General features: G+C 41.5%; 1 protein-coding gene across 8 annotated transcripts in view; it reads left to right on the top strand.

Annotated features, from left to right (window-relative positions):
- Ppfibp2 (PPFIA binding protein 2) overlaps positions 1–26,592 on the top strand; it is a 160,372-nt gene that overhangs the window by 57,462 nt on the left and 76,318 nt on the right. Inside the window, exons 1-2 of one of the 8 annotated variants that reach the window (XM_071616411.1) lie at positions 13,387–13,621; positions 14,022–14,098. The exons of 6 other annotated variants lie outside the window; for them this stretch is intronic. In XM_071616411.1, coding sequence (XP_071472512.1) covers positions 14,051–14,098 — 48 coding nt within the window. In that variant the 5' untranslated portion in view covers positions 13,387–13,621; positions 14,022–14,050. Of the gene's footprint in view, positions 1–13,386; positions 13,622–13,878; positions 14,099–26,592 lie in introns of those variants that run through there. One more of the 8 variants, XM_071616410.1, reaches the window with a different exon arrangement.

The following is a 26,592-nucleotide window of genomic DNA, read 5'->3' as shown; positions in this document are numbered from 1 at the left end:
CCAGAGAAAAACAACAGGTAACATTTGGAGGGAGACCAATCTGAATCTCAGCTGATTTTTCAACCCAGACTCTTAAAGCTAGGAGGTCTTAAAATAATGTATACCAAGTCTGAAAGAAAATGGATGCCAACCAAGAATATTATACCCTGAAAAATTAAGCTTCAGAATTGACAATGAAATAAAAACCTTCCATGATAAGCAAAAGTTAAAAAGAATTCGCAATTAGAAAGCCTACTCTACAAAACATACTCAAATATTTTGTGAAGAAAAAAAGAAATGAAAACTAAAAATAAAAACTAGCAAAGAGAGTTTCACTTTGAATAGTCAAACAAAGAAGAAACTAATTCAAATTAAAAAAAACAGAAATAAATCAAAATTACAGGGAATAAAAATCATTTCTCAATAATAATATTGAATGTAAATGGCTAAATTCATCACTCAAAAGACATAGGGGCTGGGGATGTGGCTCAAGTGGTAACGTGCTCGCCTGGCATGCATGGGGCGCTGGGTTAGATTCTCAGTACTACATACAATAAAATAAAGATGTGTCCGCTGAAAACTGAAAAATAAATATTAAAAAATTCTCTCTCTTCTCTCTCTCTCTCTCTTTTTAAAAAAAGACATAGACTGGGGTTGGGGTTATGGCTCAGCAGTAGAGCACTTGCTGGGTTCAATCCTCAGCACCACATAAAAATAAATAAATAAAATAAAGGTATTGTGCCCAACTACTACTAAAAAATAAATATTTAAAAAAAGACATAGAACTGGCAGATTGGATAATAAAAGAAGACCCAACAATATGCTGTCTCCAAGAGACTCACCTCATAGCAAAGACATCCACAGACTGAAGGTAAAAAGATGGGAAAAAAACTTGTCATTCATATGTATCTCTTAAACAAAGTAGATTTCAAGTAAAAATTAATCAGAAAGGACAAAAAAAAAGGCCATTTCATACATTGGAGGAAAGATAGCTTCATCAAGTACTGGGATAACTGGAATTCCATATGTAGTAGAATGAAATTAAATCCCTCTGTCTCACCCTGCACAAAACTCAAAGTGAATCAAGGACCTAGGCATTAGACAAGAGACCCTGTACCTACTAGAAGAAAATTTAGGCCCAACTTTCCATCATGTCAGCCCACAAATCAACTTCCTCAATAAGACTCCTAAGGCACAAGAAGTAAAATCAAGAATCAGTAAATGGAATGGCATCAAACTAAAAAGCTTCTTCATGTCAAAAGAAATAATTAAGAATGTGAAGAGAGCCTATAGAATGGGAGAAAATCTTTGCCACCTGCAGATAAAGCACCTCAGATAGAGCCTTAGTCTCTAAGATATACAAAGAACTCAAAAAACTTAACACCAAAATAAATAAATAAATAACCCAATCAATAAGCGAAGTAACTGAACAGGTACTTCACAGAAGAAGAAATATAATTGAACAACAAATATATGAAAAAATGTTCAACATCTCTAGCAATTAGAGAAATGCAAATCAAAACTACACTAAGATTTTATCTCACTCCAGTCAAACTGACAACAATAAAAAATACAAGCAACAATAAGTGTTGGAAGAATGTAGAAAAAAGGTACACACATACATTGCTGGTGGGACTGCAAATTGGTGCAACCACTATGGAAAGTAATATGGAAATTCCTCAGAAAGCTTGGACTGGAAACACCATGACCCAGTTATCCCACTCCTGGGTTTATATCCAAAGGACTTAAAATTAGCATACTATAGTGATGGAGCCACATCAATGTTTATAGCAGCTCAATTTACAATAGCCAAGCTATGGAATCAATCTAGGTGCCCTTCCACAGCTGAATGGATTAAGAAAATGTGATATATATATACACAATGGAATATTACTCAGCCATAAAGAGGAATGAAATTATGGCATTTGCCAGTGAATGGATGGAACTAAATAAGCCAATCCAAACAAACCAAAGACTGGATGTTCTCTCTGATATGTAAATGCTAACACACAATAAAGGTGGGAAGAGGAATAGAAATTCATTGGATTAGCCAAAAGTGAATGAATGGAAGGGAGGGGGAATGAGATTAGGAAAGACAGTAGATAACTTTTGTATGTTCTTATATGAATACATGACCAATGAAACTCTACATCATGTGCAACCAGAAGAATGGGATCCTAATTAGGTAAGTTATATTCCATGAATGTATAATATGTCCAAATACACCCTACTGTCATGTATGTTTAAGAAGAACAAATTAAAAAAATAGACACCAAAAAATAAGAAAAAGAAAGAAAGAAAAGAATGAAGGCTGAGATGCAGTTTTCTAATGCTAGTGTCTGCAGACCTGATTCAAAATTGCAAAGTATGCATAGAGGTGGAAGGACAGGAACAGGAACATTAAATTGGGGGAGAGAGCTTAATATTTGAGAACACAAGATAAGAAAGTTGAGATACTCTTGTCCAGAGGCCATGTCATTTGTGATTAGACTGACTACATTCCAGATCCCATTGCCTACTTTTTGTTCCAGAGGTCTCTGTCAATACAGTCTCATTTCCATGCCTTTCTCTGAACATTGAACAGTTCTTCATTATAGTCATTATATGTGTTATTCAATATTTTCATTAGATAGACTATCTGCCTGTGTTCTGTGTAATATCCCTATACTAATGTGGTAGACAGAATAATGCCCCCCAAATGTGCCTGTGCACTAATGGCCAGAACCTGTGATCATGTTACCTTTCACAGTGAAGGGGAAGTTTGTAGATGGAAATAAGGTTTCAAATTAGCTGACCTTAAAATAGGGATAATAGCCTGGATTATACAGGTAGACCCAGTATAATCACTATAGAGTTCTTATAAGAGCCTTCTCTATTGTTCCCTAAACACAGTATAGCAATATCTAGGTTTTATTCCTCATTGTACAGCTTACAATGAGTATGGATGTTCCTTGGTCATCTTGTATGGATGTACCTTATGTGACAATTTCTCTAATATTGATAGGTTATTTTTAATCTCTCACTAATATATTGTTGCAGTGAATATCTTTATAGAGAAATATTTTCCTTATCTCTAGATATTTCATAGAAGTATAATTACAGAGTTCAAGTAGGGTTACCAGATAAAATATAGGATATTTTAAATTTGATTAAAATTAAAATTTGATTTTAAGTAATTAGTAAATAATTTTTATTAAGTGGGTCCCCTGTGGCTTGCTAAATCTGGCAACTTTAAACCAAAAGTATTAATATCTTTAAACTTTTTGGCACATTTTTCAAATGTTTAAATTTTTTGGCACATTTTCCCAAATCAATTTCCAAAAGAATATAATTTATATTTTCATTGGCAGGGTTTGAGGTGAGTCTATCACATAGCATCCTGATCAATTATAATCACTAATGTCACAAGGGAAAATGTTTTCCTGTTATTTTTGCATTTTGCATTCATCTGTTTAATTAGACTAAACATTTTAAAATTAGTTTATTAGTATTTATTCTTTTGCATGTTCTCTAAGTTTTAAATCTTATATCCCCCAAGTTATTCTCCATATACATGTTCACATATGCAGTATTTTAATATTATTTTTAAATAATTAAAGTAATCCACAAATAGAGAATTATTTAGAGATAGGTCATAAAATAGTTCTAACATTTTCTTCCCTCATACATAGAGATTGTCCTTGAGCCGCTTGGGTGAGATTGCCCCACCCTAGTCTGTTCCTAGTCTGTTTATACTCTCCGCTCTTGCTTTCTTTTAAGGTTTTAGTGCTTAAACATTTGAACAATTGTTTTTACTACTCTTTTGCTTTATTTGTGGCATATGTTTTCTTCACTTTTTAAAAAATACTCTTTATGGTGCTTTTTGAGGCACAGAAGTTTAAAAGGTTATTCTTCATAGTTTAGATTTCTCCTTTTCCTTTTAGTCCTAAAAAAGTTTCTTTGTAGCCTTAGATCTAATAACTATTTGCATATATCTTCAGTAGGTTTATGTTTGATTTTATCTTCTGGTTAACTCTTCCTCATCAGTATTTTTTAGCATGTGGTATGAAAACTGGATTTAACTTTTAAAATTCCTTTTTGGAAATCAAAAATAATTTTGATCCACAGGCAGTGAATGTGGTTGCTATTTTTGTAGGATGCATTGCAGAAAACAGTTTACATTCACATTTGCAGATTTGTTTGGGAGTTATATACAATGGTTTGGTGAATGCTTTCCTTTTGTGAGAAGATTTCCCTAAAAGTTATTGCATTCATAAATCTTTTAGAATAATTATGGCCATCAGCAACTTATGAATGGTGTACTTTTAGCAGGTCAGAAGTTCATATAAACATTCCAAGAAATCAGAGCTAGTTGTTAAGATTTTGACTCTGAACAGAGCTAGCCTGTCTATATTTCAGGTCTTGCAGTCCTCAAGTCAGTTTATACTCTGACTATATACACAATCTACACTAGTTCTTATCTGTGTGGAAATAGAATTCAGAGCAGTGAACGAACTCATGGGCATTTTAGATTTGTCCTTTGGTTAGAAGCCCGTGACATAAACATTTTGGTCTGTGGCCCAGCAGCTTGTGGGTACCCACAGATAGCTTATGAAAAAATACAGAATGTGGATTCCTATCTAGGTGATACATAGGAAAATTAAAGTGTAAGAAGCATTGTTTTAATCTCAGTGACTCACAGAAATCCACAAGAATTACAGGGAGTTAGGATTGGAACATGAACTAGTGAGAAAGGTTGAGGGATTAGGCAGGATTGACCAATGCCTTCTTATTCGTGGTGTCTGTGCATCCCTTGCATGATTTCTCCATTCTACTCCATAGATACATATATCTCAGAGTTACTGATTGTTATAACATTGGTCCATAGATATATATATATCTCAGAGTTACCGATTGGTCATAACATTGGTCTGACCACCTTTGCCTCCTGATATCTCTATTAATACTTCCTCCTCTAATGTGGTGCAGATAAAATGGAGGCTTATATATCTCTAACACAATGTCAGAGGATAGGTAGCCTCAGGTTAAATCGGTGGTTCTGGATGACCTCAAAGTCTCTGGCTCTTCCTGTTTTCTGCCCCTCTATCCTTAGGGGTTGGGTTTTCCTCAGGCTTGTCCCTTAATGGTTGTAAGATGGCTGATGGAATTCTAGGCAACATGTTCTCACACAGACAACTACACAGCTATGTCCAGCAGTAGGGACAATTTCTTTAGTATGTCTTTTTTTCTTTTTTAATGAGGAGGGAAAGTTTCTCTGAAGCTTTCCAGAAGATTTATCATTGGTTCTAGGATTTGTTCACATTTTTGCATACACTAGCTGCAAGGGTGACTGGGGAAGCAAGTATAGGTTGAGCATCCCTAATCCAAAAATCCAAAAGTTTGAGATTTTGGAGCATTTTGAATTTCAGATTTTTGAATTAGGGATGCTTATCTGGTAAAGTCTATACAAATATTCCAAAATTTTAAAAAATTCAAAATTTAAAACACTGCTGGTCTCAATAATTTCATACAAGGTACTTAACCACTTAACCACTTCCATTTGCCGTAGAAGGAGGTAGGCTCTCTGTGAAAGGAATGATGGAGTTGGGGGGACATGAATGTCCCTTAGGAAGATAGCTCAGAATGACTGTCACAATATCTTTTACGTTTGAGTTTATTCTTCTACTTGACAAATTCTTTCCACATTTCCTCCATTTTTTAAAATTTAAATTCATGAAGAAAAGAATCTTATTGACCTAGCTAATAATTTGGGAGCTAAATTCTCCAGGCCCATAAAAATATATTAAGTACAAATGAAATAGAAATTTAAAACTTTTAATTTAAGCACTACCCAGAGACCAATCAACTGGCCAGAAGGGAAAGTAGTGTGGTTGGAAATGTGGTCTATTACTGTTGCTGTTCATTGGGGATCTCCAGGCATCATGGTGTCTGAGGTCCATAAGAAAAAACAGCTCCTGGAGAGGCAGTGGCAGAAGTGGGGGAGTGGTTGGTGGTTAGAATAGGACAAATAGACTAATCCTGGGCCTTCCCTTTGTGTCTTAAATGGAGGGAGCTCCTGATCCTAGTGTATCATACTAGGCAGCATTGGAGCTAGTTCTTCTTTGGAGTGGAGCTAGTTCCTTCTCTGCTTGGTCTTGGCAGGGCTGAGACACACCTGGACCAGCCTGGTCAACAGGAGTCCTGTTGGCCAGGACTTTCTGCCTATAGATGGGTGTTAATAGGTCAGATCATCCTAAAAACCAGGTAAACCAGACCCACTCAGATTTCAGTAATGCAGGGCTATAAGTGAGTTCCAGGGTTCTGGGGCCTGAACCCATGCTGTGTTCTTTTTGGAGCCTCCCAGTGGGAACCCAGGCTTTCTTTTGTAGGGTTGCCAGTATCCTGGTCAGCAAGCTGAACCAAGATGAGGGAGTAGGGGAGGAAGCCAGGAGTTCAAAGGCCAGAGTTCTTACCAGGCTCTGTCACTTACTTCTTTGTGACTTTGGCCAAACCTCCTCTTCTCGCCTCAGTAAGTATGATGAGGAGATGTGGGTTCTAGGCCTAGAAAGACATATGTGGGACTCTGAGCTAGGGATAGTTTCTAGGCCTCAGTGAGGGAAGAAGCAAAAGGTTTGTGTTCCCTTGGCATAGGAACAGAATGTGTGTCTGAATTCTGAGCCTGTCCCCAGAAAGTTGGTGGGTGAGACTCCTGTATAGCAAGTTTCTTGGCGTTAGGCAAGCTGGAGCCTGGCCCGCAGAGAGGCATCAGTGAGGCTGTGGTTCAGCAGAATTGTGACTCTCAGGAGCTAGGCAGGTTGTCTTTTATGTCTGACAGATAGGGCCAAGCTTTGGGTCAGTGCTCACAGAGGATAAAGTGAAGGCCTTGCTGGAAGACTGATGCATCTCTGTTGCTATGGAAGGTACCTGAGTTCCAGACAGGGACAGCCTACTCTCCTCTGTTTGCTATGGTGAAGCATGAGATGATGCCCTCAGGAGCAATTGGCTATTTCAGGTCAAGGCTCCTGAACCTCACTGGTACTCCTAAAGTCCAGGAAGGAGAGAGTGCTCCTCAGTGGCCCTGACACATGCCACAGGCAAGAAGGATGTGGGGCCACTATGACTACTTCCGGGATTTGGGCTGTACCTTGAGTGTACTTTCCTGTGGCCTGGAAGGGTGCAGAGGTTGAGTCCCACAAAGAGGTTATCTAGCCAGATCCAAATGGGCTCTACAGGCTTGTGAACAACCAATCTATTGAATCAGTGGACCCAGTAGGGTACAGAGTGCAGATTAATATCCCAGGATTTTTGGTGATGCTCGAAAAATATCAAAGCAAGTAGTCTCCAGAGTAACCATGGGTGCTTTTCGAACATTCTGATATGTACCCCCCTGATCTCAAACCAGCAGCCATTCTGCCCTTCCATTTAAGATTGTGGATATGAGCCAAGGAAATCCTTGGCGAAGGTTCAAGATGAAGTCAGAGAAGGGCAGACAAAGCAGCAGAGTGAGGGCATGTCAGAGCCATGTTTAGGTTCCAGGGAGGGAGCAATGATTGGCAAAGAGCCTGTAGGGGACTGTCCTCTGGGCTCTCTTTGGAACTGGAGTATGATCAGCAGCTTTGGCCACCATTCACAGGGTTGCAGGTGTCCTGGGCAGTATGCCTAGGCAGGTAGAAGCAAGCTGAACCAAAGTGAAGGAGTAGCGAAGTCAGGACGAAGTTAAAAGGCCAGGGTTCAATCCTGGCTCTGCCACTCACTTGTGTGTAGCTTTGGCCAAACCTCCTCTTCTCCCCTCTGGAACTCAGTGTCCCTAGTAGAAATGATAGCAGATTTGGACTGTGTCTGCAAGACCTGGTTCTATTCTGTGGTTTGTTCTAAGAGCTTTATTGAGGGGCCTCTTTGTAAGCACTCATCTTGGCCTTCCTCAGTCCAGATCTTAGTTTCCAAGGTAAAGACAGGTTGGGTAGCCTCAAGACGTGGCTGCCCTATGTGAGGAGTCAGTGGAAGTCCACATCTGAAGAGCAGTGAAGAAGTCTATCCTGCATGGGTGACCTCTGCTGGGCTATGGCCTGGGGAGGGAGGCTGCATCTAGGATATGTGCTCACCTCTGACACCCCAACAGTCAGGGCAAGCAACAACCTCAGTTATCTTTTCAACTAATTTATCAAGGAACAAAGAAAGATCCAGGCCCAGGAGAGGGCACAGCCACCTCCCACAGCCCCTACACACACTCATCGGCTCCCCATCACCTTGTCACAGATGGCAGCTTCTTCAGTTCCCAACTCCTTAAACAAAGCCCATGCATTCCTGCCAGATTCAGCTGGTGATCTTTCATTCTGGCCAAAGAGGCAAATCTGTTTACCATATTGAAAAGACAGAGGAGTTGTAAAAGTGATGGGGAGAAAAATATATTTTATGGATCATAAAATGCAAGCCTGAGTTTCTCTTCCTATGTGATTCACTTCTGCATCCCCATTCTTCAGTAAGGGCAGAGAACAAAGACAGGTCTGGATATATTTGTGTTGAAATTTTTAATTTGGAAAAGTTACAGACAGGAGTTTTGTGGGAAAAATTTCCCCCTGGATCTTAGAAGAGAGAAGGGGAGATTTGGTGTTTATTTTTCAAGGGGAAAAAAGCACACCCTGTGTGAGCCAATTGCTAGTGTTTGTTTCTTACCTGCCCCTATGACAGGTATAGAGTTAAGTGAGCACTGGCACTTGCTTTCCTGTGCTTAGTCCCAAGGGACTCCTGTCCTAGGCAGGGTGCCTTGCTGCTGCTGGTGGTTCTTTGTCCTTGAGCAGTACTTGAAGAGGCCACTAGGTGGGAGTCGGGGACAAATACTGGGAAGTCTAAATCCCAAGGAATAGGAATACAATACAGGAATACAATATATATATATATATATATATATATATATATATATATATATATATATATATATATATATATATATAATCTTTAGATTAGAAAGATGATATAAGCACCTCTTATTGAAACTGCTTGACAGTGTACCTCAGTCATCTGGAAAAGAAATCAGTGGGCAAAGAGTAGGCAGGAGAGGCCTCCATTGTGGAGGAACTGTGAGGAAGAGACAGGGAGGCTAAGAGTCCTGGGAGCATAGACTTGACCTTCCATTGTTGATGGCAAGAAAGCCTCCCTGAACTCCTTGACTCAAGTGCCTTTTGCTGGGGTGCTAGTAGGTTAGCTGTCCGCATTCCAGGAAGTATTTCCTGGCTCACGTGTTTGCTAGCCTGCCCTTAGAGAAGCTTCCTGTGCCCTCAAGGATTTTCAATGCATTTTTACTGGCACAGCACCCCACAAGGGGGGGCCTTTCCACTGCTGCAAATTAGCAGTTTTACTTTTCCTAGATTTTTATTCCCTTTCCCCAAGTAAATTGCATTCTACTAAATTCTACCAATCTGGATCCTTTCAGACCTGACCAAAAGAGACTGTTTCAGTCCTCAAAAACCAATGTTTATAAATGACCAAGAATGTGCAAACACTGGGGAAAGAGCAAATAAATCCTTCCCTACTAAATTTCCTGTTTCAGGCCCAAGGGACATGGTGGGTGATGTTGCCAGGTTAGCATAACTTGAGGTCTGAGCATGTAGACACCCACTCACCCTCCACCCAGAAAGAAGGGCTGTCAGAGCCACACCACAGAGTGCCTTCTCCTTTAGGACCCACTAGTGGGCAGGTGGGCAGGCTCACTGGAATTCATGTGTCTACTGCCCAACATTTCAAGGAACTTCTGAAAGTTGTTATCTAACCTCTTGCTACTCCAGGTGTAATCCTGCGTCAACTGTCTGAACCTCTCTGGGACCAGCTTATTAGAAATGCACAATTTCAAACTCCATTCCCAACCTACTGGATCAGAAGCTGCATTTTTGCTAGAGCCCCTTTCAGCCCTCTCAATTCATTATAGATGTGGAAGGTTTTTCTAACCCAGAGTTAGTGAACTATGGGTTACATTTGCTCCACTGCCTGCTTATTACACCCCACCAGCTAAGAATGTTTTTCACATTTTTCAATGATTGAAAAAAACTCACAAGAATATTCTATAGTGTGAAAATAATATAAAATTTGAATTTTAGTGTACATAAATAAAGTTTTGCTGGAACACAGCCACATTCATTTGTCTATATATTGACTGAAGTCACTTTCACTCTACAAGTAGTAAAGTCTAGTATGAAAGAAATTATATGGCCCACCAAGCCTAAAATATTTATCATCTGGTCCTTTTACTGACCCATTTTGGAGGTGTGTTCTCCATGCTTGTGCACTGATGGTGGCCAGGATGCAACTTCATGTTCAGGACTTTCTCAGCTGAGTTCTTTCTTCTCCTTGCTCTCTTCTCAGGAATGGCAGGCCACTATGCAGCATATCTGCTGAAGGACACAGCCTGTATCCTAGTAACAAGGGGTGTCCTGGCAGTTATCCCCATAGCTAAGAGGCCAAGGCTCAGGGGTGAGCTGAACCCAGGATGCAGGTGATGGGTCAACAGAATGGCATGTGGCCCACAAACTCCTCTCAGTCTACAATTCTTCCCCATGAGATGCTGCTGACTCCTGGTAATTGGCAGGAGGAAGACATCAGGGGCCCCTCTCAGCCACTTGCTGGGGTCTGTAATCTAGACCCCCAAGATGAAGGTGGGGGCAAGCTGTAGTATGTTCCCCTGTCCAAACCTGACCACTCTGGCCTCAGCTAAGCTTGCAGATCTCTCAGTCCCATATTCGCCTGTCCTTTACCCACAGCTGGTTGCCTCATGTTTCAGACAGTCATAAGTTGCAGGTGAGTGGAATGTTTATGGGAAGCCCTGAGGGCTCTGAAGGTCAGTGTGGTGATGACCCCAATTTTTGTAGCCTTTGTGGTCTCTGAGATTCTACCTCCTAAGAACAGTATACTGGAAGCAGGATTCCCAATCCCTCCACTCCCACCCAATAATAGTGGCAGCCTAAACCTTTGGGAGTAACTGCTTAGACTTAAAAACCCAGGTTTCCAAACTGATAGAGGTCACAGACCATTTTTATAACCTCATGAAAACTTTGTTTCAGAGAATAGAGATTTATACATATTAATAGTACTTTGTATTTTCTTATGATTATATTTGATACCCTGAAGCCCATCTGTGGCCCACCGTGGACCCCTGGCCAGGACAGCCTTTTGGGTGAGCATGTCGTAGTCATGGTTCACCTTTCTGGACAGGTGTAAGTGGGAGCCCTGAATGGGCCCAGCACCGGCGATCAGTAAGCAGGTGCCTAAAACTCCTGCATTTGCTGCATCTCACTCATTCCCACCCCTTTCTCTCCTGCCAGCCACATAGAAGTGCCCTGCTCCTAGATCTTTTGGAGTGTTACTTTGTGGGTTTTTGAATTAAATGATAATGTAAGTAAAATATACTTTGGTGTTAAAAAAAAAAAAAACGAGATGAGAATCGTTACTTGAGGCTACATGAAAATATGTTAAGAATTTAGCTCAGTCTGTTTGGATTTCTCCTTCCCTTCCTCCCTCTTTTCTTTAACCTTTCTCCTTCCGAACTTCTGCCCCACAACCCTCGACTGACTGCCCCCTGTATTAGTTCATAGAGGTGTGAAATGCGCTAAAGATGAAATTGGCCCTGCCTTTTCCTGAGTCAAGCATCATTACACTGAGGAGACAGACCTTAAAGTCTATTTTCTCCAAGTCAATTTTTTGTCTTCCTTTGCATCTCTTACCATTTGAGCCTCACTCTTTCATTCAGAGAAGGCTTAAGTTTCTGCTGTGTACCAGGGATTGTGGGAGGCAGGGAAATGAGAAAAGTGAGTCAGAAATCAGACATACTTCCTCTGGTCTGGTGTAGTAGAGAGAGGCTTGTCAGCTGTCAACTATGGTTCATTGAACTAGAGAATAGGTGTTCAGGACAGAGCAGGAGAAGGGGAAGCTTCCTGGAGGGCTGCATCTGAGCCACCTCAGCAAGGAGGTTAGCAAGGCTGATGAGAAGTAGCCATGCTGCCACTTTGTCACCTGTCTCCTCCTCTCCTGTACTATAACTTGTAGAAGGGCATTGAACTCTTCCAAGGAGAGTGAGCCACTCTGCTCCACCCTTTTCAGCTCCCAAATCAGCTCCCTAGCCTCCTCCCTGGAGCCCCAGGTTCACCTTTATTACATACCATGTGATGAATTCTTTATTTATCTAGGGCAGAAAATCAGTATCATTTGCCTTGGGTGCTGGGCAAATGTGTGTTGACCTAATGAATTTCTTCATTTGACTTTCCCAGGCTTCTAGACAGTAAAAAGAAAATATAAAGACACCTCCCCCAACCCTGCCCCTGTACTCTTAAAGATGTTCTTCATTAGTACATCCTGTCACAGTCTGGGCCATGCTCTGGAACTGGGCCAGGAGCCCAAAAAGGGGTCTAGAGCTCAGAGCAGGGCAGTACAGCCTGCTTTTCCTTCTGGCTTCTAATCTGGGTGTGTCTCCAGGAATGTATTCCTCCCCCATGCTGGTTTCTGGCTAGAGCTGTCCTCCCTGCACCTCTGTGTTCTCTAGGCTAGATTGCCTGCCTAAGCTGTGCAACCAGACCTTGTATTTGTTCACTAAGGCCCATGCTTCAGGGCTTTGGTAAACATTGATGCCATGGTACGGGGCCTGCTGATACCCAATTGGGGCTTCTCTTTAGGTTGGAACTTCCTGAGAACCCCCTGGTGGCCCCCAAAGGCATGGGAAGGCCCCCTACAGTCACAAGAATTGAGCCTGCAAGTCATTTATGTCAGCAGAGTGCAGAGCCCTTGCATGTAACTGCTGTTCCCAATGTACCCACATCAAAGATCACTTTCATAATCGGTCTTAGCCAAAGGCCACACATTAAGGGCTGGGCAAGGGAGAAAAACTGTTTTTAGGGGGAGCTCTCAAAGGAGCTGGAGTGAGTAGGAGGTAGGGGTGGCATCTTGGGAGTTCTGAGTAGTCCACCCTGGTTAGCTAGCATGTGACTGGCCCATAGGAAAGCACACTCTAGCTTCTCCAAGGTTCCTGCCTACCCAGAGCTGTTCCCAGGTCTCATGGAAACACACATGAAGTGGTCTCACCCTTGCCACCTTCCTAGTTTGTAAAGCAGGTCCTAAAGTATGGGGGACAGCCAGGGAGGCAGTCTGGGACTTCACAGAAGCCATACCTCCTGATTTGGAATGTGGCCTCCAGAAACCTTGTGTGGTGGCTGACAGCCCAGAGCCATAGTCCCCAGAGAGAGTGAGTGGCAAAGGTCTCCAGTTTGCAGCAGTTGTCTCTGGTGAACAGTGGCAGCAGCGCCAAGGACAGAAAACTCCCTGCCCAGAGCCTGGCACACTGCAGGCCCAGCACCAGAACTGGGGCTGGTTCTGAATCTGTTCTTTTTGGAAACAGCTTTTCCTCAGGGCACAGCCCCTGGTCCGCCTGTAAAAGGGTAGGCGTGGGCTTTGGGGCGGGGGTCAGACTGTGTGTGGGAACCAGCAAGCTCCTCCAAGGCAGCACTTATTTTTAGTCATCTCCCCAGTCCCAAATAAACTGAGAGCAGCTGGGAGCCCGTGGGTAAATGCAGAGTGAAGCAGAGACAGGAAATCGGGGGCTCTCGGTAATGAGTTCCAGCCACTCCAGAAGGGAGAAGCCAGACAAGGAATTTTCTTCAGGACTGTTTCTCTCTGGCAGGCTCTGGTATTATCACTGAAGAGAATGTTCCTGCGCGCACACAGGCGCGTGTGTGTGTGTGTGTGTGTGTGTGTGTGTTTACAACCCTACCCAAGTCTTTCTTTTTCCCCTACCTGTTCGTGATGTTTGCTCCACAGGGCTCCGAATCCCAGCCCCAGTATCTCTGTATGTGAGTGTGTATGTGTGTACACGCCTGACTGTGGGGGCGGTGGGGGAGGACCCTGGAGCAGCTCGGTCTGGTCTCAGTTGTTATGTATCTAAAGCTGTTTAGGGAAAGGCTGAAGGACACAGGCCAGGGAAGTGGGGAAACTTGAACACAGCTTGGCGTTCCTGAGTGGGAGGGGGCAGAGGCAAGGAAGAGGAGAGGACTTGATCTCCAGCCAGAAAAAGGGCTTTTTCAACCCAGGACTCTAACTGCTGACATGGGTGCCCAGCATGGATGGGGACATTGATGTTTACAAGCATTTCTCGTGGCTGAAGAGGGTAAGTGACTGGCCGCTTTGTCTGGGTCTCTGTGGAGATGAGTGCGAGGAGAGACACTTTGGGGTGTTTGGATTTGTGTGTGTGTGTGTGTGTGTGTGTATGTGTGTGTGTGTGTGTGTGTTAGGGGGAGGTATTTGTCCAGCAGAGCCCTGTTGTGGCCAAGTTCTTCATGAGAATCTAATTATAGACACCAGGGCAGAAACAGTCAGCTGTCTTTGTTTCTGCCCTGACATTCTGGTGAATGAGCCTCTGTAGAGAAAGGAAAGAATGAAGTGAGGAAAGTTAGTTATTTTAATTTTAACTTTGACTCTTACACAGTCAGAGTTCCCAAACACCGTGACCAGAAAAATATGTCTCTGCTTTTTTGGTTTGTGGACACACAGAAATCTGCTGCCTTTTAAAATGCTCTCAATTTGGAAGTCATTTAACTCCTTCTCAGCTTGGATGTTATCAGGAGCGGAGGGTACATCTGCCAGCAGAATGAGCTTCTGCATTTCCGGAGGGAGGCTCTAGGGGAGTTGTCTTTTGAAAGCTCCGAAGTCTGAAGCCCAGGGTTTGAGTTACAAGTTGTCCATGCACTACCTTTAGGGGTTGAGTGTTTGTGTGTGTTGTGAGTGAGGAATGAATGAACAATGGGGGCTGGAGTTGCTTATACCTATAGAACTGAGGTGCTCTCTTCTTGTGGCTGACTTTAAATGGCTAAGATATGTATGCCTTTATTTTCATATTGAGGAATTTTAGGCTGGAAGGGCAAGAACAGCTGACAGATAAGAGATTTGACTTTGTAACTGCATAAGGACAGGAGGGTCAGGAAGTGTCCGGCTTGGAAGGGACAGACAAGTCTCTGCTGCTCAAATCCCAAACACGTGGCTGATTGGCTTTTTTGTGTGCTCTGTGCAACACTCCTTCAGGAAATAATGAGTTCCTGATGCCGGGTGTATAGTGGTAAGCAAGATCCCATCATCTATAGACCTTCCACCTGATGTAGGAGATGGAGGTTACACAGTCCCAGGAAATAACCCTCAGATTACAGATAAGTGCAGTAAAAGGAGCAACATAGGCTTAGGAAAGCTATTGGTGATTGAGAAGGAGGATCAGGGAGCTCTCTTTGAGGAAATAACACTTCACTGAAACCTGAAAGAGCAGTAGGAGTGAGCCAGGTGAAAAATGGGACTGAAGAAAACATTCCAGGCAAAGCAGATGGTTATGTGTAAAGGTCCTACGGCAAGAGGGAGTCAGACAAGATTCAAGACTGAGAGAAAGCCAGTGTGGCTGAGCTCTGTGATAGAGGGTAGAGGCAGGTGGATGCCGGGTCATACAGGATAGTGAAGGCTACAGTAAGGGTGGAGGGTGATGGTGGTTTGAATGATGGGGGACTTGTAACAAGAAAGTGCCATGGGACTCCCTGTGGGGTCCAATTTGCATTTTAAGAAAATTATGCTAGCTGTGATGTGGTCTATGAAAAGTTGTGCTGGGAAAACTGAGGCAGCTGAGCACAATTATGAAGATGAACTGCTTGTAGGAATCAACTAGCACAACCCTATCATTTAGCAAAACCCAAGAGAAGCCTAAGAATTCCATGGTTGTTAGTGTCTTGCTGTCGGTGGTGCAGCTTGGTCTTGAACCCTGTTCTTACTTTCATCATCTCTTTTGCCACCAAATATGTAGGAAATTATTGTTTAGAACTCAGTAGAAATTCCATTTGTGCTCGACCTTGATTAGCTAGGGAAGGGAACATCACATCCATCAGAGAGCTATGCTGAGATGACTAGATATTTTGACAAAGGTTTACATCATCTTTAGATTTAAAAAATCTTATTGGCAGAATAAGTAAGAAACACTCTTCCCATTACTTAGTGTTCATTTCTTTGTTTCCAATTTAAGGAATCTTTTAACTGAGAGGTCTTTCCGCCCATGGTGTGCCTGGGTTTGTGGGATCCATGTCCCAGTCGCTGGGCAGATGCTGTAACTCTGTACCTTATGCAGGAGTTCTGCCTGTGGAGGAACTAATTCTGCACATGATGCAATGGAAGATGGCCCTGTCTGTTCTAACTTCAAGGGCATGAGCTGTGGCTCCTGTGCACAGTTGGAAGTTTGCTTAGAAAAGCTCTAAGCCAGGAGACTTCTGAACGCCCAGGATGGCTCATAGCAAAACAGATATTTTTCTTCTACTATATAATTTTAAGGGGCATTTTAAAAAAACAACAACAAAAAAAAACCTACAAAATTTTAGATGTGTCATAGACAGTTTTATCACAGTATGTTCTCTGTTTTCTACCCTAAATACTACAATGGAATTTTAAAATCTCCTTTTAAAAATTTCCCTTTCATCCTGTGACCCTGATCAGCACTCACCCTTATTCTGAAAGACAAAGCTCAAGCCCCTTAGCTTCCTTGGACTTTGGACTTTTTCCAACCCAGCCTCAACTTACTTTTTTAGCTTTGTCTTTTAAGTCTACCTCGATAAGCTCCCAAGTATACTCCCTGTATCTTATGAACTTTTACCCCAGATTTTATCCTCCTCCCATCTAATTCCCACCCTCTTTATCTGATCCCATCAGGCCCCTCCCTTCCCACAATATTTTGTTGAGATTCCATTGCTCTACTGGGCTCCCCCAGCACTTCTCATCTGCCTGGATTACCTACTCCCTTTCATCGTCTTCCTTATGGAAAGCAGGCTTCTCTGAACCCACATTTTTGAAGGTAGAAACACTTTCCCCTTCTTTCACACGAAGGAGGTAGGTTCCACAAGAAGAGGGGTCTAGATATATGTGACCTGGTGCTCTTTGACCAGTACAAGAAGGAATGCCTCAGGAAAGGGGGTGGCACTGTTCAGAGAGGCACAGAGCTGGAGATAAATATTGGCTCAGAAAAGAAATATTAGCTTCAGGGCCCTTGAGGGATGTGATAAAGTGTAATATTATAGTGAAAAACACGAAGTTTGGGGTGAGGCCTGTATTAGAATCTGGCTTACCAGGTATGTGATCTTAGTTAGACTACCTCGAAAGCCTGGATTTCTCCATTTGTAAAAGCAGAAAGATAATAGTCCCTTCCAAGTATATATTTTGTAAGTATCAAGTAAGAGTAATGCATGTTAAATGCTTAGAACAGTACCATGCATGTAGGAAACATTCAGTAACATGTTTACTATTAACTGCTATTGGCTATTACTGGGAAGAAGAAATTGAAAGAGGAACACATGAGAATGATTGATTCTTTCTGCCCTAGCATTGCATCTGTCCCTCAGCTCTAGATTCCTTCCTATGTTCCAGGTCAAGGTCTCAAACCAAACAAACTAAGGACCTAGGAGAGGTAGCTGCAACCTGGCAGCTACCAGGTAGCCAGAGGTCCCATTTGGTTGACTGGTTCTGGCCAGCTTGGCTCTGTTTGCTAAATGAATGCTGACTAGGGCTGATCCCAAAATTCATTCTCTTAATAGACACACAAGGTAATTCCTGCCACAAGTACCCAGAGGACCTTAGTCCCCTTGGTTATTTGAATTCTGACTCACCTGTAGCTCACACCTGTCCTGGGTTGAGGTTAGTGGATTCAACCACACAGCCATGAAAGAACCTCTAAATATAGCTCCCAGCAGGGTCTGTGAGGCCTACTCATGGCTCTCTGAGCAGGAGTTCATTTTCCCAGGGGGAAACAATAATATCATGGCACTGTCAGCATTTTCACACTGCTCCATGACTTCCAGCACTTTTGGGATTTAAGCCAAATTCCAACCCAGAGTCACAAAGAAAATGGAATCACCATTAGTTCACCATACATTTCTCTTTGACTCTGCAGTTGGCTGTGTAGTGAACTAAAGCTGTTGATGTGGGACTTTATTCCTTGTCCTCTGATACACTGACCCACTGGACCCTAAGAGGTACAAAGACAAATAAAGGCCTCTGACTTGCCTCACACTCATGTTGGGCTGTAGTAGAAGCTGGAGGTGTGGGCAACAACTTCTGTGGAAGAAGTTCCTACCCAATTAAGAGCACAGATCCTGAATCCATCCAATTTCATCTTTTTGTGACCTTGGATGATTTATTTAACTTTCCTGATATTCAGTTACTTTCACTGTAAAATATGGTTAAATAATTCAACATATGCAAAGTACTTATAAAATGTAAGTGTTAGTTATGGGGATGGTGGCATTGATCACAACTGATAGTCTCTGGCTACTCCAGAACCACATTTCCAACCCTGATTCTAAACAGAGAAGTTTTCCAAGCCCTTGGGGAGAACAAAAGTAGGCAACGTTCCTCAAGAGTTCCAGTGGTCCATGTAAAGGACGATGGAAAAGCTCCGTAAACTCAACAAGCCAAAACAACTGTTTACCTGTCCGAGATTTTATTAGCAGGACCATAGCGGCCAGTCACAGAAGAGAAGGGAGGAGAGAGAGAGAGAGAACATGAACAGGGTGTTGATTTTTATGGGCTTAACACAGGATGAGGAGGAGCAAGCACCACTTCAGGGATTGGAGATGAGCCATTCAAAGTTCGAGCCATTCACAGGGATTGGAGGAGATGGTTCGCTCGCCATTCAGTGCGTCATGGAGCTCCCTATTTCTAGCCAACACACCCAACATGCATGCCCTTCCTGTTTCTCAGTAGAACTTAGCAGCTAGAATTCTACCATCACTAACTACCCCAGCTCTGTACATCTGACTCCTATCTGCTAGCTCCTTGAAGAGAGGCCCTGAGACTTATTTTACCTGGTGGGATTTAATGAAGTGGCATCATTACCAGGTCATTTTCTGCATAGCTTGGGGATGTTCCAGAGCAGCACAGCCATTGGTAGTTTTGTGGGCTGGCAACAGTGCTTAGAGATCCTTTGACTCATCCCTACATTCCTCTCTCTTACCCTATGTAGCAATTCATTCATCCTTTCCATCCATGTCTTCAACCTTGTATGCCTTTAACTGAAACAAAACAAAGCCAAATTTAGATGAATTTTTGATTTTCCCTTCCCTTCATCACAAAATGCAACTATGTTCACAGATATTATTTTTTCAACTTCTATTTTGTGGGGGCAAGATTCCCTTCTCTTGGTGAATGTTATTCCATTTTCCTATACTCTCAAACCAATCCTGTTCCAGATCAACCTGTTCCTTTGTTTCTTCTCTCAGCTTCTCCCTGCCTGTCTCTGGTTCTTGGAGAAAAATGCTCCCCCTCAGTTCTTAGGGGAAAAACCAAAACTAAATTTGGCCTTGGACTTGCCTCTTGATGCTGCCTTATAACTTATCTTCCTTTCACTCTTAGGAAAAACATTTAAAACCTCACCATCTCTATTCCTTTCCCACCTCTCCCCAACTCACCCCACACTGGCTTTGTCCCTGTACTCATCTTTCAGACTTTGTTCATCTTTCCTATGTTGTTTTGCTACATCTAGTTCCCAAATAACCTTGCCCATCTTTTCCCCCTAGAATTCGTTCCCATTTGGGAATCTTGTAAGATTACTGGCATTCTTGTGACAAAGAACAGCTTCTCACTTTGTCCTTCCCTTAATTCCATATTCTCCAGCTATGGATTTTTCTGCCTATTTGATTGTTGCCTCCTCATGTGGAAGGTATAGGCAGTCTCAGGCGCACAAGGCAATTAGCTCTAATGGCCCCAGATAAACTACAACAGTCACAGTGCCCACTCTATCCCCAACTCCAACACCTTTTTGTCTCTGAATATGTTTTCAATAAAAATGAGTTAGTATGTCTTTTGGAATTGGCAAAGTAAGGAAACTAAAAAGTCTTCTTTTCTTATTCTCCTCTTGGTTCTAATACCATCCTTTATAGGACATCTTCAAACAAACAGCACTTATATAGTCTGGTACTGTAAACTCCTTATGTATCTAGCCACTTGATAAAAAGCAGGGATCAAGCTCAGCTAAAGCTATTATTTTTGAAAAAGATCTTGGTAAATCAAATGGTTCCTCTCACTCCAAATTTCCCAGGAGGATCAGTTAGGAGCCTCACACCAACCCCTTGGTTGGACAACTATGGACTGTCTTCAAGGTATCATTTGCTATGGTTGCCGTGTCAGTCCAAGAAGATCAGAATGTCTGAAAGGTAGTGATTTTCATAGTTTCATTGATGGCTCATTCAGACTGGGAAAACTATATCCAAAGGGCTATTTTTCCATTCTTCTGGGAAAGTTCTTTTATAGACTTCAGATTCAACCACTATAAAAACCTCTTCTCTCTTTTGAAGGTAAGATTTATTTATCTGTGCCCTATGTCCCTGCTGTTGGTATACATATAGCACTACTCATTCTCTCTCTCTCTCTCTCTCTCTCTCTCTCTCTCTCTCTCTCTACTTAATTATGCCAAGTAGGTGCTCAGGAATAGTCTAGTAATTGAATACATGCACAAATGAAGCTTAACAATATGGATATTGGTTGAACTAAAGGTGGACATTTAGATCAATGGGGTAATGATAGCCCTATCAGCAACACATAGCCTTGCTTTACATATAAGTGAAACTGTGAGGAGGGCAAAAGGGTCAAGGTCAGGATAGGATCTCTCTTGTTGGACCCCTGGTAGGTAAGGAGGTGATTGTACTCTATTCACACTGCATTTGGAGGAAACTTCTTTAACTCTGTGCCAAAGATTAGTAGATTTGTTTGACTATTCTATATCTAGGAAAAAGTAGAACTTGTTTTGGGAACATTCGGGTTTATAATAACTACCAAAAAGCCCTAAGAGTCCTTAACCAAAGAATGTTGAAGTTTTCCTATTTACAAGCACCTGCTTACACTCATACTGTTTGATTCTCTTGGTGATGGGTAACCTAACCCATGTAATAGGAATTGACTATAGCCACTGTGATCTACTTTCTTTTACTTGTTTATTTAGGTCCCCTTATTTTTAAGATCTGTATTTTCCAAGTTTCTAAAAGTCTTGCATTTGCGTGGTGCTTTGAGCTTGAGATCTAGCCTTGGTGACTCTGATATTACCCCAAAATCCTGTGCTTGTTAGGCATGGCTTACTTTCAGTTGATTTTCTGGATTTGATAAGAACCCCTTGACTAGGCAGCCTGGAATTAGTACACATTTCCTTTTGTTTTCTTATTCACTCAAAAGCACCAGGCTAAAGGAAAAAAAGAAAAGTTTCCAAGACTCATCTAGAGCCAAGACTTACCCAGTGTGTTGTGTTCAAAATATCAGCGTATTTGTGGACAAAGAGCTATCATATGATTGAACATGCTCTGACCAGTTGGAACAGTATATTTACCATGGCAAGGATCCTGAAGGAACTGAACTGAATTCTAGTTCATAGCTTATAGGAGGCACTGAAGGAAATGTTAATCTTTATAGGACCAAGACTTGATATATATATATATGAAGGACTCCCAAGGCAGGAGCTCTGAAATGCAACTGTTGGCTCTGAAAACCAACGTGATGGCTGTAGCTTTCGCTCTGGGGATTTGTCTATATTCAGATTTTTTCACACTCTTTCTTGCATACCACTGACACCCTCATTGTGACTTCTTCCTTGTCCCATCTGAGTGCTCTGGAACCTACTCTGTGGCCAAGGTCAATCAATGTAGTATTGATCAAAGTTTTTTCTGGGGTGTGTCAGCCAGATAATGAAGCAGATCTGCCCTCACCCAGCCATCCCTGAGGGTATACCCGAGCATATGTGAAGGATGCATTCTCCTGGTAGAAGCCAGACAGGGTATAAAGAAGTCATATTCCTGGGATTCTACATGGCCCCCAGTCATGACTTCAAGTACTCATACTCAATTCCAGAACTCTGTGGAGAACCTAACATGCCTATCATTTGGCCAAGCTACCAGTTGAGGGATCAGATCAGATTAAGCAACATCATGGAATCTGACCAGCTGCTGTAGTCAAAAGATGATAACTTTCAGGAGGATAATGGGGTTAGGTTAGCTGGAAAGCTCAACCTAGATTTGACCTAACTTTTAAATTGGAACAAAAGTAAAAATTCAAGATTTTTTTTTTTTGTGATTGATCATTATTCTTATCGAAATTCTCAATGTATTAATTATAAATGTATATAGCACATAGAACTTATAGTGCATAATAAAATGCTTATAAGGAGGAAAAAATTATGGCCACAAAGAAGATATGACTCAAAACACAGGCACCTTTTCAGGAACAATGGAAAAGTGAACACATCACTAGCTTTGTGTGCCAAAGGTGTGATTCCAGAGCTGTTAGCTAACAGTGGGTTCTGTGTTGTCACTTAGGCTTTTAAAGTTTTTCTTTCCAGCCTGAAAGTATTTTGGCTATTGTTCTCTTGGGATGTTGGTACAGATTTTACAGATATTTCTTAGATATTATGATCAGAAATATTGCCTCTCTTGTTCTATTGCACAAAAAGAATGAGTTAATTAAAACACTCAGTAGAAGGAATGAACTGCTTCTAATTGAACCTTAGTCTTTGTGCTTAGAAAAAACCATTTAAATGATTTCCACATCTTAAGATCATTTGAAAAAATGGTTAATAACACAAAGGAATTATTAGAACATCCTGCTCTAAAAAGCATTCCTGTAATTTTATTATTTAGGAATAAAGAGTACATTTTCACATATATAAACCTAACTGACCCTCTCTGGTGCTGTCTGAGGTATAACTGTCTCTGTTGAAAGAGTTGGAAGCCTGAGATGAGGTGACCTACCTGAAATTACACATTGTGAGGTGCAGTCTGGCTTCCTAAGCATTCCTGGTTTGTCCTCTGACTGTTGAGGACATACCTTGGGGAGAAGGATGCTCTAAGAATTTTCTAAGTGAATATGGAGGCACCTAAAAACCTCCTACAGAAAACCTACAGCTCTCAGCCTCCCAGTTCCCACACCTGGCATTTGTACAGTTGCATATGACATGTAAAATTCTTTCAGTATAACTTCTTACATAGTTGTTAGATGTGTGGGTGTGGGTGTACCAGGGATTGAACTCAAGAACACTCAACAATTGAGCCACATCCCCAGCCCCATTTTGTATTTTATTTAGAAACCGGATCTCATTGAGTTGCTTACAGCCTTGATTTTGTTCAGGCTGGCTTTGAACTCTTGATCTTCCTGTGTCAGCCTCCTGGGCTGTTGGGATTACAGGCATGCACCACTGTGCCTGTTTATTTTCTTATATATCCTTCATTTATTCCCTTTCACCTTTGTTTCTTTTAGACTTTAACTCTTATATTACTTCTTTTACCTTATTTATTTTTCTATTTATATTCTTTTACCTTAATTTTCCTTATCATACATCTTGTCCACCCCACCCTAATTTATGCCCATGGGCCTGGACCTGTTGCATCTTGTTTTCATTTCCTATCTTAAACTTCATGTTCTCTGTGGCAAATAAGAATGGAGGCAAACATGTGGTGGATAGAAAGCCATCCATTGTATACACAAAGAGACTGGGTTCCCTTTTTATCCCAGTACATCCCACAAAAACATATACCCTGAGTCACAAAGTAGATTCCTACTAGCCCTTGATGATAATCCTAGTTCTATCTATAGTTAGCTTAGAATTCACAACCCTGTCTTAAAAATTGCCAGTTCATGCAAATCAAGTGAAGATAGTTAGAATTCCTTTGTAATATAGTACTATGTCCAAATAGCAAAAATTCTTTCCTGTAAGTCTCTTTCCAAAGGAGTAAATTTCAGTCAGGTGATCACCCTTTGAGATAAATGCATTATCCAGGATTTTTGGTTACAAATCACAGAAACTTAGTTTGAACTAGTCCACGCCCAGAAGGGACCAGCAGGAAGAATCAGGATTTATCTCTGCTTTTAAACAGCATGAATCAGGGATGAGAATGCCACCTTTTTTTTTTTTTTTTTTTTTTTTGCTTTTGTTTGCTTTTGGGTGCATGTAGGCTTCACACTTACTTCTACTGCAAACCAGATTCTTCCATGTGGAGGAGAACATAGCCACTGGCAACCTCAGAACCTCCTAGCACCACCATTACCATGCTCTGTTCTCAAGTTTAAAGTTCAGAGAGGGGTTGGGGATATAACTCACTTGCCTAGCTTGTGCTAGGGCCTGGGCTTAAGCCCCAGCAATTCAAAATGAATAAATGAATGAATATTCAGAGGAAGAGTTCCTATAGCCAAACCTGGATCAGGGCTAGGATATAAAGCTATCTCTAAGAAGATGGCAGCCCTCACTCATGCCACATATTTATAATAGCAATGATGATCCTGGATTATTCTAGACAAACAATATATTCCATTAAAGCAGAGCCCAGAAGAATTATCTGCCAAGAGCAATGCAAGTTTTTATCATTCATTTTCCTTAGCAGAACAAAAGGAAGTCAAGTAGTCTCGGGTTTTCCACAGCTTATAAGATTTTTTGTGGGGGGGGTTCTTAAATAGTCCTTGATTTTATTACTAGTTGAAATGCAGCGTTTCCCAAGGTGTGGAAACCTACTTTATTTCTTGAGCCTGACAGCATCCAGCTCTCTGTGCATAAGAAGCTTATCAAAGGTGAACTCATTGTCCCAGGGGAGAGATGGGAGAGGTGGGAATGGTACTCTTGTTTAGGTTGGTGTCCTTATACAAACTAAATTGCCCTTTATGTAGAAACTGTCCTTGCTGGAATCTCACTAGTCACCTTTCCCTGCTGGCTGCACATAGCCCTCTCTCCATCTTCTGACTGCTTTGCTAATTACTGAGACCAATTAATGATCATGCTCAATTCCATGATTCCCAACTATGGAGCAACCTGCATGGCTATTACACCTACCTGAAGCCTCTTTTACTTAGGGATGGCTTAGAAAACATGCCTCCTTAGGCCTTTGATTGCTTGAGCTATGTGTGAGGCCTGCACAGACCCAGTGGAGATAGTAATTGAGGTCCTTAAAGGGCCCATAGGATGGCCTGCAAGAGTAAAGGAATTGTGTTGTCATTATTCCTGAGGACACTGTGAACCATCCTCAAGGTTTAGGGAAGACCCTCATATGACAGTTCTTGTCTGTGTTTCATGTTTGCCTCCAAGAGATATGGATTTTAGAGGATGGGTTCCTTGTATCCCAGACTCTTGAGAGTCAAGCTTTGAAAGAGACAAAAGTTATTTGGTTTCCATAATCTTAGTTAAAGTTTCCAAATTCACTTCAGTATATTTTCAAGATCTTCTTGTCCCGATTCAGTTTTGTGATACAAGAAAGGTAGTATATTTCCCAGTGGCATTCTTCAATCAAAAATCAAAAGAATATGAAAACATCTACTAATGAAGTTTCACCTCCATAGGGTGTACAGATCACATGGCCCTCACAATATTTTTATGGAACTAACCTGAATTATAGTATCATAAATACTTCTCATCATAAAAAAATCTTATGAGGAGATTGAATTTTCCCTCTGTTATTGCTTTTTAGCAATAACTGTTAAACAAAATAGGAGAAAATTTGATCAAATGTATGTGTAGCACAGTTTCATTCATCAGTCATCCGTTGGACATGTCTAGTGTGGGTACTAACGTCATTGCCTGAGTAAAAATTACCTCTTCCTTATGTGCATTCATCTGTGATATGAACATGCTTAACAGGGTAGAAAAGGTAAAATTCTTTTTAAAGTTCACCTGCCATCCCATAGAGGGGAGAAATAGAGTTGGCTTATAGCATTCTTTAGAATTTATTTGATTTCCTTCTTCTTCATTCATGTATGAGGAACTAGGCTATTGCTCTATCACTGAGTTACCTGAGAGTTACAAGATTTTTTCAGAAACTGTCCAAACCTGGAATCACTCAGGAACTTAGATATGTGACCTCAGTGTTGATGTAAGACTTCCACTGTAATTCCACTATTTGAATTAAGAGAGCAGATGTACCTTCTGACAAAGTAGAGCAAAACAGAGCTGTGTCTTAACTCTGTTTCTTAAAATGTTTCCCAACAAATTGAAATCACATTTTGATTACTATGTGGCTATTATGCCCTGATAATGCAGCCATTTGATAAAGCAAGGATGACATCATAAAGTGATTGAATGTGTTGGCTATTTAGGCTAAGGAGTATAAGTTTCTTTACCCAAACTCAAATCCTCACCTTTGGCTAAAGAATATTGGCATTCAGAAGATCATTCTTTTTTTTTTTTTTAAAGGCTTTTACTTTATTTTTTTTAAAGTTGTCCATGAACCTTTATTTTATTTATTTATATGTGGTGCTGAGGATCGAACCCAGTGCCTCACACATGCTAGGTCAGTACTCTACCACTGAGCCACAACTCCAGCCCAAGAAGATCATTCTTAAAAATCCTCTTCTTGGCCCTCTTCTCAAGTGCTTTCCCAGCTCTTCTCCAGGTAGAGATGGCATTTTACCCTAACCTGTTCTCTTCTGAAAGGCTGAAATTTTCTTAAGAAGTAAGTCCTATCTAGTGAAAACATGGCTCTGTACCTCACCAAAACACAAGGATGGCAACACTGTAAAATTCTGTCTGGAATGCCATCTCTATTTCAATGCTGTTTAATACCGAATAGAAGCTTGCTGGATAACAAGTTTTGTGAGAAGAGCGCTGCTCTTGAGTACCGCTCTGCCTTGAGT

Source organism: Marmota flaviventris, chromosome 9 (genome assembly GCF_047511675.1).
Source record: "Marmota flaviventris isolate mMarFla1 chromosome 9, mMarFla1.hap1, whole genome shotgun sequence".
In the NCBI taxonomy this organism is placed as follows: domain Eukaryota; kingdom Metazoa; phylum Chordata; class Mammalia; order Rodentia; family Sciuridae; genus Marmota; species Marmota flaviventris.
The sequence above is the reverse complement of the archived record's forward strand: the minus strand, read 5'-3'. Positions and strand labels throughout refer to the sequence as shown.